Raw genomic sequence first — 13,559 nt, forward strand, 5'->3', positions numbered from 1 at the left:
CCAGGTGTTTCCCAGGATCTGCTCTCATTCTTTCATCAACACAGTAGTGTCTTGTGACATTTATTTTGCTGGAAGGGGGATTTCCACCTTCTAGGATTTTTAAACCGTCAATAAAAATTGTCTTGGCAGTGAATTCTTCACTATTCTATTCTTTTTATGCACTCATCTATATTAATTATCTAAAGCTTAATAAATACTTTTAAATTTTAAAAATATGTTGAGTAAAAACTTGGGCCTGACTCCCTATTCAGATACATTTGTGGTTAGGCTGAAACACATTTTGATGATGGCACTTAATAGTCCTTTTTTTAACGTTTATTTATTTTTGGGAGAGAAAGACAGAGTGTGAGCGGGGGTGGAGCTGAGAGTTGGGGAGACACAGAATCTGAAGCAAGCTCCAGGCTCTGAGCCGTCAGCACAGAGCGTGATGCGGGGCTCAAACCCATGAGCCGTGAGATCACAACCTGAGCCGAAGTTGGACGTTTAACTGACTGAGCCACCCAGGTGCCCTGGCACTTAATGGTCCTAATTAAGGCACTGATCCTGCTGAACACAGCTTTAAGTAGGTATGGCATATGTATTAACAGCACAGTAATTTAGAATGCTATGGAGTGTGCTGCCTGAACAGATGGCAAATAGTGTTGCCCAGGCAGAATCATTCTTTCGCTGAGCACTGTGCTAGATGCTCCGTGTCCAAAAACAACTGATACAGACCGCTGCCCTCAAAGAGTGAACAGTCTTCAAGAGAGAAAGAAAATGCATAAACAAATAAATGTAATGGCAGGAGACATGCTTTAATAGGGTAGTACTGTAGGGTAGGAATGTAAGGGAGTGAGTGGCACATTTGACTTGGGTTGGCCAGAGACAGCTTCCAGAGGAGCTAGTGTCTTAAGAGATACGCAGGAGACCCTCTCATGGAGGAGGGTAGCAAAGGCCAGGCAGGTGGGAGTTTTCACAGGCAGCTGGGGAATGAAAAGGGTGCAAGAGGGATGAGAAGTGAGGTGTTGGTCCTAGAGAGGCAAGCGGAAGATAGGTCATCTTAAGGCCTTACATGACAAACAGAAATATTTGGACTGTTTCCTGTAGGCAATGGGGAGCCACTGAAAGACTTAAAGCAAGGTAGTATTTTGAAAGACACAATTTTTGTGGCAATATTTTAGAAAGATTCAAAACAGGCGTACCTTTGCAGTAAGACGAGACTGGGGAGGATCCAGGCAATGGGTGCAGAAACAAAAGACCATGTAGATTCCAGAAAGACTTTAAAGGTGGAGCTCACGTTGACTGTGCTGAGCAGAAGGGGGAGGGTGACTCTCAGATTTGGCCTTGAGTTACTAAGTGGATGGGAAAACAAGAGGAAGACTAAGTTTTGAAGGGAGATATGATAAATTCAGCTGAGGACATTTCTGTGAACAAGCAGGTAGAGACGGGTCCAAAGTTGACAATGCAGGTCAGGAGCTAAGAATTCTAAGCTGGAGATTTGACTTGAGAGTTTCCTGCATGTACTTGGGGAGACCATGAAGTTGAAGCTCTGCAAGTGTAGAGATCACATGCTTTATGTGGCTGCTTAAACTTATCTAAAATTTGGGGTGCCTGGGTGGCTAAGTCGGTTAAGCATCCAACTTCGTCTCAGGTCATGATCTCATGGTCCGTGGGTTCAAGCACCGCGTTGGGCTCTGTGCTGACAGCTCTGAACCTGGAGCCTGCTTCGGATTCTGTCTCCCTCTCTCTCTGTTCCTCCCCCATTCACACTCTCTCTCTCTCTTTAAAAAATAAAGATTAAAAAAAAATTTGTTTTTAAACATATAACATTTCACAAAATTAAACATCTGGTTCCTTGCTCACACTAGAACATTTCATGTGCTTAACAGCCACATGTGGCTAGTGGCCGTACTGGACAGCACAGTCACAGAACATTTCCATCATCATAGAACATACTACTAGACAGGGCTAGTCAGTGGTCCTAGAAAGTGTTACTGACCAAAGAGGGGAGAAGGGAGAAAGAATGGAAGGCAGAGGAAGAAGAGTCTTCTGAGAGCACTGGGACAAAGATAGGTGAAAAAGCCAAACCCCAAAGCCAAGGTAGAAGAGAAAAAGCAGTACAGGCCCATGTGGACATGTAACTTCTTCAGTAGCAATACCGAGAGAAGCTTCAAGTTACTGAATGACTTCCATAAGAGAAGTATCATAATAGGTGATTTCCACATCAGCTACTTAAATCACACAACCCTCTGAGGAAACAGAGCCTGATTCCCATATGCTGTATTTATTCTCATGACTATTACTGCTAAAATTTAATTGTGGCCCTTTGCCAGTTTTACTAATTGTTTACATACATTGTCATGTAGAGGGTAATCACTGACTTCATTTCCTAGTGAATCAAAGAACGCAGTTTATCACTCCTAGAGTATGATCCAAGAGGGGCGCCTAGGTGGCTCGTTGGTTAAACGGCCGAGTCTTGGTTTTGACTCAGGTCATGATCTCACAGTTCGTGGGTTTAAGCCCCACTGCACTGACAGTACGGAGCCTGCTTGGAATTCTCTCCCTCTCTCTCTGCCCTTCCCCGACTCATGCTCTGCCTCTCTCAAAATAAATAAGTTAATTAATTAAAAAAAATACATATGATCCAAGACAATTTGCATGAAAGAAAAGCTTGTTAGCCTTGATCTGAAAACTGGCTTAATTTAAGCCAAGTTTTTGCTCAGCATGTCAGGCACTGTGCTAAGTGCTCGGTTAGGATTGGCTCATTGGATCTCTCCAGCAATCCTCGGGTAGTTCCTATGATCCTCAACTGCAAGATCAGGAAATTGAAGACAACAGGGATTTAAAATTTTGCTAAAATTTCACAGCTAATAATAGGGGATCTCTGAATTCACACTCAGGTCAATCTGATTCCAGAGTCTTTGCTTATACAGTCCTATGAAAAAGTTAACCACAAATCCTCAAGATCAATTGTAGACAATTATCTCAACTATCCTTCTGAAGCACAGAAGGATAGTCTTTACTGCTAAGAAATATTCTGTGCCTTGGGAAAAGTTTCTCCTACACAGATACTCTATTGGCCTAACCCTGCATTAGGGAACACAAAACCAACACTTACAGAGGACACAATTGAGCACCTCATTTGCCAGTATGTAGGTTTTTCAGTTGTTTCCATATCGATTTTACCCACGGAAGACACTAAATTCCATGAGCGTAGGTAATGTCTGCTATTTCTTAGAGAGCCTCCAGAGCATACCGTTCAACTGATGGAGTTAGGAAGATTAACTAAGCAATTGAATTCAGGTCCATGAAAATATAAGAATGTGCTAAGAAACATACACAAGTTCTATTTTTATAACTTTTATCTTTTTCTTTTAATTGTAGTATAATTTTGAGTGCTATAGGACTGTCTTTTCTTTAAAAAAATTTTTTTTAACATTTATTTATTTTTGAGACAATGCGAGAGACAGGGTGCAAGCAACGGAGGGGCAGACACAGGGAGACACAGAATCTGAAGCAGGCTCCAGGCTCCGAGCTGTCAGCACAGAGCCCGACGCAGGGCTCGAACTCACGAACCGTAAGATCTTGATTTGAGCTGAAGTTGGACGCTCAACCGACTGAGCCACTCAGGCGCCCCTGTAGCACTTTTCTGAAGTCACTTACGCTAAGAGCAAAACAGTATATGCTCAAGAACAGCCTTCTCTAAATAAAAGTTTTGGTCCAGAAGATCTCCGCAACTTTAAATCTCTAGGTTTAAAGACATGACAAAAACATATACGTACAAGATCATTAAACTGAGTGGGCATGTTTCATCAGAGGACACATTAATACCAAAGATAGGAACCTGGGGCAGACTAAGCCAACTCAATTTTACGGCTCTGCATGATTTAAATGACTAACTGATTATTATTTAGTGATTGGCTTGATTTGTGACATACAGTGGCAATATCCTGGCAGCTCATACTAGGCATAAAAATTAATAATACTTAGAATTCATTACAGAGACAATTTAAGTTGAGAAAAGTCATGATCTCACAATCCAGGCCCAAATACAAATCTAGTCCCTAGGAACTATTTGCCTTAAAGTTCTTCACTACTACCCGAGAACCTGAAAAACAAGAAGGGGACTGACCACAACACACCAGCTTAATTTACTCAGGTTGTGTAGGTAGAAGAAAAGTTCAGAAAGACTTTTTAAATATTAATCTTGAGGGGCGCCTGGGTGGCTCAGTGGGTTAAGCGGTCGACTTCAGCTCAGGTCACAATCTCGAGGTCCGTGAGTTCGAGCCCCGCGTCGGGCTCTGAGCTGATGGCTCAGAGCCTGGAGCCTGCTTCAGATTCTGTGTCTCCCTCTCTCTCTGCCCCTCCCCTGTTCATGCTCTGTCTCTGTCTCAAAAATAAATAAAACGTTAAAAAAAAATAAAAAAAAATATTAATCTTGATACAATAGATTACTAACTGTACTGATGAAAAATATTTATTTTTTTTATTATTTTCCAACTTTTATTTATTTTTGAGATAGAGAAAGAGCCTGAACGGGGGAGGGTCAGAGAGAGGGAGACACAGATTCTGAAGCAGGCTCCAGGCTCTGTGCTGTCAGCACAGAGACCAACGTGGGGCTTGAACTCACAGACCTCGAGATTGTGACCTGAGCTGAAGTCGGATACTTATCCAACTGAGCCACCCAGGTGCCCCTGACGAAAAATATTTAAATATCGCTGTGTCTTTTCTGTGTTAAAGGCTATGAGGAGATCACTAAATGTTTATTTTTAACTAAAACTGTTCCAAAGGCAGACACTGTGGTCACTTCATGCTTCTGTTGCAATCCTAGTGCAACCAAGGTATTTATCAACAATTCACCTTAAATTTAGGAAAACTAACACAACAACAACCCTAGAAAACCTCCAAAAAGTTCCTGAGCGAAAATAACTACAGTGTCACACGAAGTCTTTAGAACATTGTATTTCATAAAAGACAATGATAAAAAAGTACAAACATTTCCATGAGAAGCAAAAAAAAAAAAGAGTACAAGAAATTACTAGCATTTATTTCAGTGCATTTATGTAGAAGCCTTTCAGATCTAATAAATAAAATGATCTTAAGTACACTTCCTCTTTCAGATAAACCACACTGGCCATTTTAGATCCCTCAGTTGGCATACTTGCAAATACAAGGCAATAAATCCAGAGTGCTAATATTTGTCTAACGAGCACATACAGAAATACAACAGATACAAGGAAAGGCCAAATAAAATGACACAAAATCTGCTTTCACTTGTAGGAAGCCTCCGAAAGAAGGAGAATTTTGTATTGGTCATTTTTCCATTTTATTTTAAAATGGGTAGCAGTATTTTGGTTGGAAAGGGAATCTAAGCAAGTTTCTGATACATAATCATGTGTTTGCATAACACTGTAAGTAAGTTTTCTTATTGAACACCTTTTCTTTTCGCAAAATACAAATTTAAATGTAGATTTAAAAAAATACTCATGTGTACACTTTTCCATCTCTTTTCTACCAACAGATCCATTAATCATTACTTCTCTCTGGAGTTGAAAGGCACTATGTAGCTTTCCCAGTAGTGCCATAGGGACCTTGTAAGAGTGCCATGTCTACGTACATAAGTTTCTTGACTTTGAAACTAAGAAATACAACCGATAAGTTATCAGACGATGTCTTCATAATTTTTGAAAGGTTTCAACTTGCTTGATTGGATGTGTTCAGAAATAAAATGTTTTCTGTAGACACACCTCACGCTGACAGAGCAGGCGATCAATACACGTTCACTAATAAATCCACCAAACGTAACGACAGAGAATTTGCATTTGCAATGGACTTGTTAATTTTTATGGAATAGGTTTATTTTCATAAAATAAAGATAATTGAGCAAAGTGTATATATCACTCTTACGGAAATACATAAAGTCATTCTTTATAGGCAAAAATCAATTTTTGGTGTGCGCTTACAAAGCAAAACAAAACAAAACAAAAAGGAAATGGAAAAGACAGAAAGGAAACTAATGAGATGATTTTCACAGGATGACATAGTATATTCAAAACTGAAGAAAGCTAAGTAATATGGCTCACTCATGAAACAAAAATTGCTATTAGACTTCCAAGAAAATAAGGCAGATACTAGTAGAACTGAGCGCTCCTGAAACTGTGGAGTGTGTATCAAAATGAAGATTCCAAAATGTGGGCAGCTTCACTTTCAAAAGCAAAATATATGTTTTACGTATAAGACTCAGAAACAGCCCTAATTTTCCCCACAATTAAAATATGTAAGTATTAAAAAAATATTTAAGTATTATTGGATTAATTATGCTCCTATGCCCCTACTATCTTGTTAGTGATTACAAATGTTAACATTCCCAACCGTCTTGCATTTCACCAAATTAAACAAACTGTGTTGGCTATGAGACCAAAACGAACAGATACACAAATTAAGAACAAATCTCTTATTTGTTGGAAGGTTCGATTTTTTTGTTATTTTGAGTACCACCAAAAAAAAAAGGAAGGCAAATATTTTGGAAATAATTCTAAGAAATAAATATGGAAAATTCTGTTTGGTATCATAAAGGGAGAGCAATCCATTTTTTCAAAGTATAAGAAATTCAATTATTTTATGATTTGGTTTGTGGTCATTTGTATTGCCAATACTGCCATAAAAAAATAACACTTCACAATTAAACTTAAAGCTGAGATAAATAACTTTGTTTCTGTTTTAGGGGAACAATCCATGAGGCAAATGTTATCCCAACACCCCTCATAGATAGATTTCTTTTGTTCTTCATTGTTTTTGCAGACTCACTTAAGAGATGCATAATTTTTTGTCTTAAATTTCTGAAAATGTTAAGCTTTTGTAGACTCTTTGGTTGACTACAGTGGATAATTTTCAAAGTAAGGATACAGTTTGGTTTGCCATGAAAACTTCACCCAACTTTAATAAAGCAATACACTGGATGTCAGATAGTAAGACCTGTTCTCAGAGCAGTGTCCTATAATGCCACCGCGTTTAAATAACTGATTATGTATTTTAAAATAATTCTATTAAATTATGCTTTCAGTGAGACAATTTTAAGAATACCAGAAATGTAATTTCTTAAAAGTGAAAAAAATATATAGTTCTAATAAAACTGGCCGGCATTAAAGGTTCCCTTCAAAACTTGAAATTCTGAGTCCCAGAATTAAACTTAAAATTTGTTTTCATCTACTAAGCATTTATCTTCATAAAAATAGAACATTTAATTTCTTATCTAATAGTATAATTCATTTGTATATTATAAGTACTACTGGGTTTTCCATAGCTCATTCTTTTAAAAAAAATCATTTTGATTTTTTTTTTAATGAAAATTGTTTTTTGGCTCTTCTGAACTAGAAATAATAAAAGTGCTGTTCACTATGAATTAAAAAAAAAAAATACAGTGTACAAACACACACAACCTTGGGAACATTTTTTGAGGCACAAAATCCCTGACAATTACACCAAAGATACATGAAAGACAGTTAACATAAAGAGGTCCTTTATATCGTGTTACATCACAACGTTTACGATTTTCTTGGTAATACTCATGCAATGTGCATAAACAATATGGCTGTGACTTAGCAAAATCTGATGAGATTGCAAGCCAAGGAAAAAAACAGGTAATCCTGGTAGGAAGAAGAGCTGTTTAACTCCTTTCTTCTTATCCTTTAGAACCCTAAGAAAGCTGTGACTTCCACACAAGAGGCTGAAGGTCTAAAGCTCAAAACTAGTATAACCACTTACTGTATTAGTTGGCTGTCAATTATTGACAGTTCCTTCATTTCACACAAGGGTTAACCTTTGTTTAGTGACATATATTTGCATTGTTTTTTTCCATGCAAATAAAAATGTCTAGAAAAGTCCAATAAAGGCATGACCAATTACATGCAAAATTGCAACACATCTTTTTCAACAATTTGAACACATTAATTTACATCACATATATACAAAACATGTTTAAACAGAAATAAAGCATTCTCTTGAATTAAATTATATATGTTAGTATAAAAATTTTCTCTTTGTAGGGAGGCCCTCTTAACTTCCAGACTTCCGCAACGGCACTGAGTCTCCGCAGTGCTTGCCGTGGGCGAGTGTCTCAGAGTCCAGGATGGGTGATAGCATATAATCTCACACCGTAAACACTAAGGACAGCTGGCTCTTCTCACAGATCAGGGCACTGTGACACGTCCATTCACTGACCTCCATTTAGAATACACTCCAAGTCTGTGATCAGCATTGTGGTCTAGCTTTGCCAGGACAGCTACTTCTTTTAATACTCTTCAATTGGAGCTAACTCTGGCATGAGGTTTACAGATATGTTTGTATACAACCTATCAACCAGTATTTTTGGCGTATATATTAAATTGTTCAACCCATCGATGTACTGACGCTCTTTTGAATACCTCAGTAACTTATACCTACAGTGTTAGAGAAGAAAATGAAAAATAACGGCAACATGTTTAAAGAGAAAAAACTGCTTATGAATATGCTCAAGGTCATTCTTGTAATTACAGTGCTCAAAGCTCTGTACAATTTTAATTCTTCATGCATAGTTAAAAATCGTTCTAAACCAGAGCACCTAGGTGGTTCAGTCAGTTAAGCATCTGGCTCTTCGTTTCGGCTCAGGTCATGATCTCACGGCTTCACGGGTTTGAGCCCCACATTGGGCTCTGTGCTGGTAGCATGGAGCCTGCTGCTTGGGATTCTTTCTCCCTCACTCTTTGCCCCTCCCCCACTTGTGCTCTCTCTCAAAATAAATAAATAAACTTAAAAAAAAACATTCTAAACCATTCTAAATTAGCATTTTTACTAGCTTTAAAATGCCTCCTGAAAAAATTATTTTGCACACTTACAACTTAGGCATCCTTAAGAAATAAAATATTTTATGTTAATGCTTTATGAAGTAATATGTTTTAAGGAAACACTTTTTATTTTTCTTTAATATTTATTTATTTTTGAGAGACAGAGTGTGAGCGGGAGAGGGGCAGAGACAGAAGGAAACACCGAATCTGAAGCAGGCTCCAGGCTCCGAGCTGTCAGCACAGAGCTCGATACGGGGCTCAAACCCACAGACCGGGAGATCATGACTTCAGCTGAAGTTGGACGTTTAACTGACTGAGCCACCCAGGTGCCTCCAGGAAACAGTTTTTATATAAATGGTAACCTGGGCTTTTTAATATAACATAAATACATATGTATATCTCTTTTCTTTATATAAAGAAAAATAACATCAACAGACAAGTCCCTGGAGAAGATTTTTCTCATTAATATAACATAAATACATATGTATATCTCTTTTCTTTAGATAAAGAAAAATAATATCAACAGACAATTCCCTGGAGATTTTTTTGTGGGGTGCAATGCTTTTTTAAAAAATCTTTCATACATTAAATAATTTTGAAACTTTGTTATCTGAAAGTGATATTAAACTTACCGTCCTAAAAACTGGACTTCACCTCGATGGTGATGAGGAATAGATTTGTATTTCCCCAAGTCTCCCTCTGGTCTTGTTACATTGTATCCAGCATAGTGAACTCTATAATACATGGAAATGAAAATATCAGGGAATAAAATCTGACATAAAATTGATTACGTGAGTTCAAGTTAAAATGCAAAAGAAGGATGCCTGGGTGGCTCAATCAGTTAAGCGTTGACTCGATTTTGGCTCAGGTCATGATCTCACGGGTGTGAGACTGAGCCCCACACATCAGGCTCTGTGCTGGGTGTGGAACTTGCTTGGGATTTGCTCTCTCCCTCTGCCCCTTCCCCACTTGTGCTCTCTCTCTCAAAAAAAAAAAAAAAAATTAAAATGCAACAGAATGAAATCATTACAGAGTTGTCAATTTCAAAAGGCACTCTTTATTTTTCCTCCAAATTTTTATTTAAATTCCAGTTAGTTAGCATGCAGTGTAATATTAGTTTCGGGTGTAGAATTTAGTGGTTCAATACTTACATACAACACCCAGTGCTCACATCACAAGTGCCCTCCTTAATACCTATCACCTACTTCACCCACCCCCTACCCACCTCCCCTCCAGTCACCATCAGTTTGTTCTGTAAAGTGAAGACAGAAGGCATTCTTCATGAAGAAAGGGACAAACACAAAATAGGATTTAGGAACCTCAAAAATTTTCCACCCCCACAAAATCTTTCCTCAGAATGGCAAAGTGCTATTTAACTAATAAAAGGAAATTTACAGAAAACTCTATTAAGCAATTTGTACCTCAACATACCTATTCCAAAGGTCATCATCTTCTCCTCCCCATCCCCAGAAGGCATTAGGAAAACCATTGATCTTTTTAAATTGTTCCACTGTCAGTCCACTTACACCACCAAAAAACTCTTTATATGGAAGACTAAAAAGAAAGCAGAATACAGCATTCTAAAAATGAAATCAAAACAGTTTGCCATATGAAATCAAGTTTTCAGTCTTATATGTGCTTTGCAAAATACACTCTTATTTTCCATATAAACAAGTGTGCTGATTAAATCATATTCTGGGAAATGTAAAGTGCACCAAGAAACAAAACATTTTTATATTCTAGTGAAGCATCTAAATGTGTGAGGTAAAATGCAAAATAAAACACTTGTGATAACTGAAATTTAATATTCAATATTGTTACTTTGTCAGACTCAAAACCCAGTGTTCAAAAATTGTATGAGATTTCCACACCAAAGTAAACTTGCTTAAATACATCAATAGTTGTTCATGAAATGTTAGATGTTGTTAAGCTAATAAAATGTCCTAAATTAATTGAACTTAATTATAAATGTGTTATTACAGAGGCTGGGATAAAAATAAATTAATAAAGACAACTCTAGCATTTAATTTTGAAATGACTAGCTGCCTGTTCTTATGATAATCATACCTGCTTGATATGATACCATAATACTCATGGGTATTTACAAATATATGGCTAATGTACTAATATATATAAATGCATATTAATATGTATGTACTAATGTACTAATATATAGATAACGTACTAATATACTAATATATATATATATAAATGACTTTATTGAGATATAGTAGACATATAACACATTATACTCATTTTAGATGTATGACAAAATGATTCCACATATGTATATACTGGAAAATGATTACCACAATAAATCTAGTTATTATCTATCACCACATAGTTATAAAATTCTTCATTTTCTTGTGATGAGAGCTTTTAAGATCTACTCTCTTAGCAACTTTCAAATATACAATATAGTATCATTGGCTCCAGTCACCATGCTGTACGTTACATCCAAATATTTACTTATCCTACAACTGAACGTTTATGTCTTTTAACCCCCTTCAATCATTTTGCCTACCCACCCCCCCCCCCCCCACTTCTGGCAACCACCAATCTGTCCTCTGTATCTGTGAGTTTTGTTATTTTTTAGATTCCACATACAACTGAGATCATACAGTAATTGCCTTTCTCTGAGAAATGACTACCTGGTAGTTTTTAATTTGGATTTTATTTTCCTTATCTTTCTTTAACTCATATTCCAAGGAATTTGTCAAACTAAGTTGTTTGTTTACATATTGTTTTTCTGATCTCAAGGTAGCACCCTTAGACTTAGTTCTGAATAAATTCCTGTGGCCCCAAAATGCTATTGGGAAGCAGTATGCCACAGCCCCTACAGAGGCCAGGGAGGGCCAGTGGGGAAAATGTGGAGGGCCAGTAGGGAAAACACGACTATGCACAGCTTGTGTAAATCAAGATAAGGGAAATCTGGCCAGGACTATAGCAAAGCTGCCTCAGACAGAGGGAGAGAGTAGATCTCATTTTTTGTCGGAGGGACTCTCACCTCATTCCCCGCGGGGAAGAAGTGCTGTGTGCCAGGTGAGATCTTGTGTGACCACGGAAGAAGGGAGAAGCAGCTCCTGCATGGAACTCACTGGTTGCAGGAGAAAGCAATCTTGGCCCCACCATGGACCAAAAGCACCCAAAGACAATAAAAGCAATACTGACTCCAAAGACAATCACTGCCCCAGGAGACTGCACAGGCTCACACTTGGGAAGTAAGGATTCCATAGTTATAACACCAGTTGGGGTTCAACAGGGTCAAGAGGCATTCATGGCACTGTTGTGTTTCCCATACCAGTCAGTTATTGTTCCCCAGGCTAGTGGTCTGGGAGAAACCTGAAGATCAGCAGAGAGGCAGATATAGATAAATGTGTGTGTCTGTGCATTGATCAACATGTACAAATTGGCAAGTACGTTAATTCCACTTATTGTTCTGCTTGAGTGGAAATAATCAACTGTACTATAACCAGATGGAGAAAGATTAGATAAAATGAAGGTAGAACAAATAAACTAAAGAAGAGGAAACAGAAGATCAACAAAAAAATCTAGTAGTATTTACCTCACACTGTCCAAAGGGAGAGAGTCACTAATCTGGGGGCCTGGGCTTTTCTGTCAGCAGCCATCAGAGTGTGAGCACCATTAAGGGGCAGAGATCCTTCATCAGGCTTCATCTCATGGCCTGAAGTCTACCCACTATCAGGCCTATTCCTTAATCTGCTGCCATTCTCCCTAAACTACATTCTAATCTCTACTCAAATTTCCAAGATACCCTACTAACCGTGGGGTTAGTCTAGGTAGATCTGAGGATCATATTACATTAAAAGTTAATGTTTTCAAGTAAGAACAACCAATTTAAAATTTTTAGTTTATATGATCTATATAATGTTTTTTAGTGAAAATCAGTTACTCTGGATCTAATTTGACTGTATTGGGCTAACCAAAACTGAGTTTCCAACAACCAGATCCTGAACCTGGATGATCTTCCCCAAGCCCATGGTAATGTCAGACTTGGAGTTCAGACACTGCAATAGTAAGGAAAAGGTTTTTTAATAATGACAAGCAAAAAAAAAAAAAAAAAAAAAAAGGCATTCATTTCCTATCCTAGTGCTGATTAACCTAGTCATGTCCAGGAGACTGTCTGCCTTCTCTAGTGTGCAGGTTGGGGAGCAGGCAAAACTGTGATGTAGGAACCATTTGCCCTGCTCTAGGCTGCCTGTCTTCTCTCTACTTCCATCAGCCAGGAAAACTATGATGACGTAAATGCTTCTGTGTCAATTTCAGTTACTATCAGCGCCGATGACTTTTCATTTCAAGGTACATGAAGTCAGAGAGAGAAAAAAAAAAACCACCATAAAAACCCTGCCTTCTACTATTAAAGGCAAGACAAGAACCCAGAACTTAGAAAGAGAATGACACACTGCAGAGAAAGGGCCTTCCCTGCACTAAAACAAACCAGGGGAAAAGCGGAAGCAGAAGGGAGCCGTCATGTGCTATGTGCGCCTACGCAGGGCAGGCCCAACATCCGTGATCTCACACAGCCCTAGGGAAGGGCTGACTCCAAGAAACAAGAACACCAGCAGCAGAGGTATGGGAAACTAACCAAGTCCTATCACTGCTAAATGGGGAACCAAAAGTTAAGTCCACATTTGCTTGATGTAGAACCCAGGTTTCTCTCTCCCACCACCCCACATGCAAACTTCTGAGTGAGGAAGCACCCAGAGGGCAGGCAAGTGACTCTATATCCTGGCTCCC

General features: G+C 38.2%; 1 protein-coding gene across 6 annotated transcripts in view; it reads right to left on the bottom strand.

Moving 5' to 3' along the window:
- Positions 1–5,005: 5,005 nt before the first annotated feature.
- Positions 5,006–13,559, bottom strand: part of B4GALT6 (beta-1,4-galactosyltransferase 6) — a 67,732-nt gene continuing 59,178 nt past the window's right edge. For all 6 annotated transcript variants that reach the window (XM_053206531.1, XM_015082001.3, XM_053206530.1 and 3 more), the window contains 3 exons: positions 10,233–10,355; positions 9,434–9,535; positions 5,006–8,417 (listed from right to left, as the gene is read on the bottom strand). In XM_053206531.1, the coding sequence (XP_053062506.1) occupies positions 8,270–8,417; positions 9,434–9,535; positions 10,233–10,355 (373 nt within the window). In that variant the 3' untranslated portion in view covers positions 5,006–8,269. The remainder of the gene's footprint in view (positions 8,418–9,433; positions 9,536–10,232; positions 10,356–13,559) is intronic.

The sequence above is a fragment of the Acinonyx jubatus genome, chromosome D3, assembly GCF_027475565.1.
Source record: "Acinonyx jubatus isolate Ajub_Pintada_27869175 chromosome D3, VMU_Ajub_asm_v1.0, whole genome shotgun sequence".
In the NCBI taxonomy this organism is placed as follows: Eukaryota; Metazoa; Chordata; class Mammalia; order Carnivora; family Felidae; genus Acinonyx; species Acinonyx jubatus.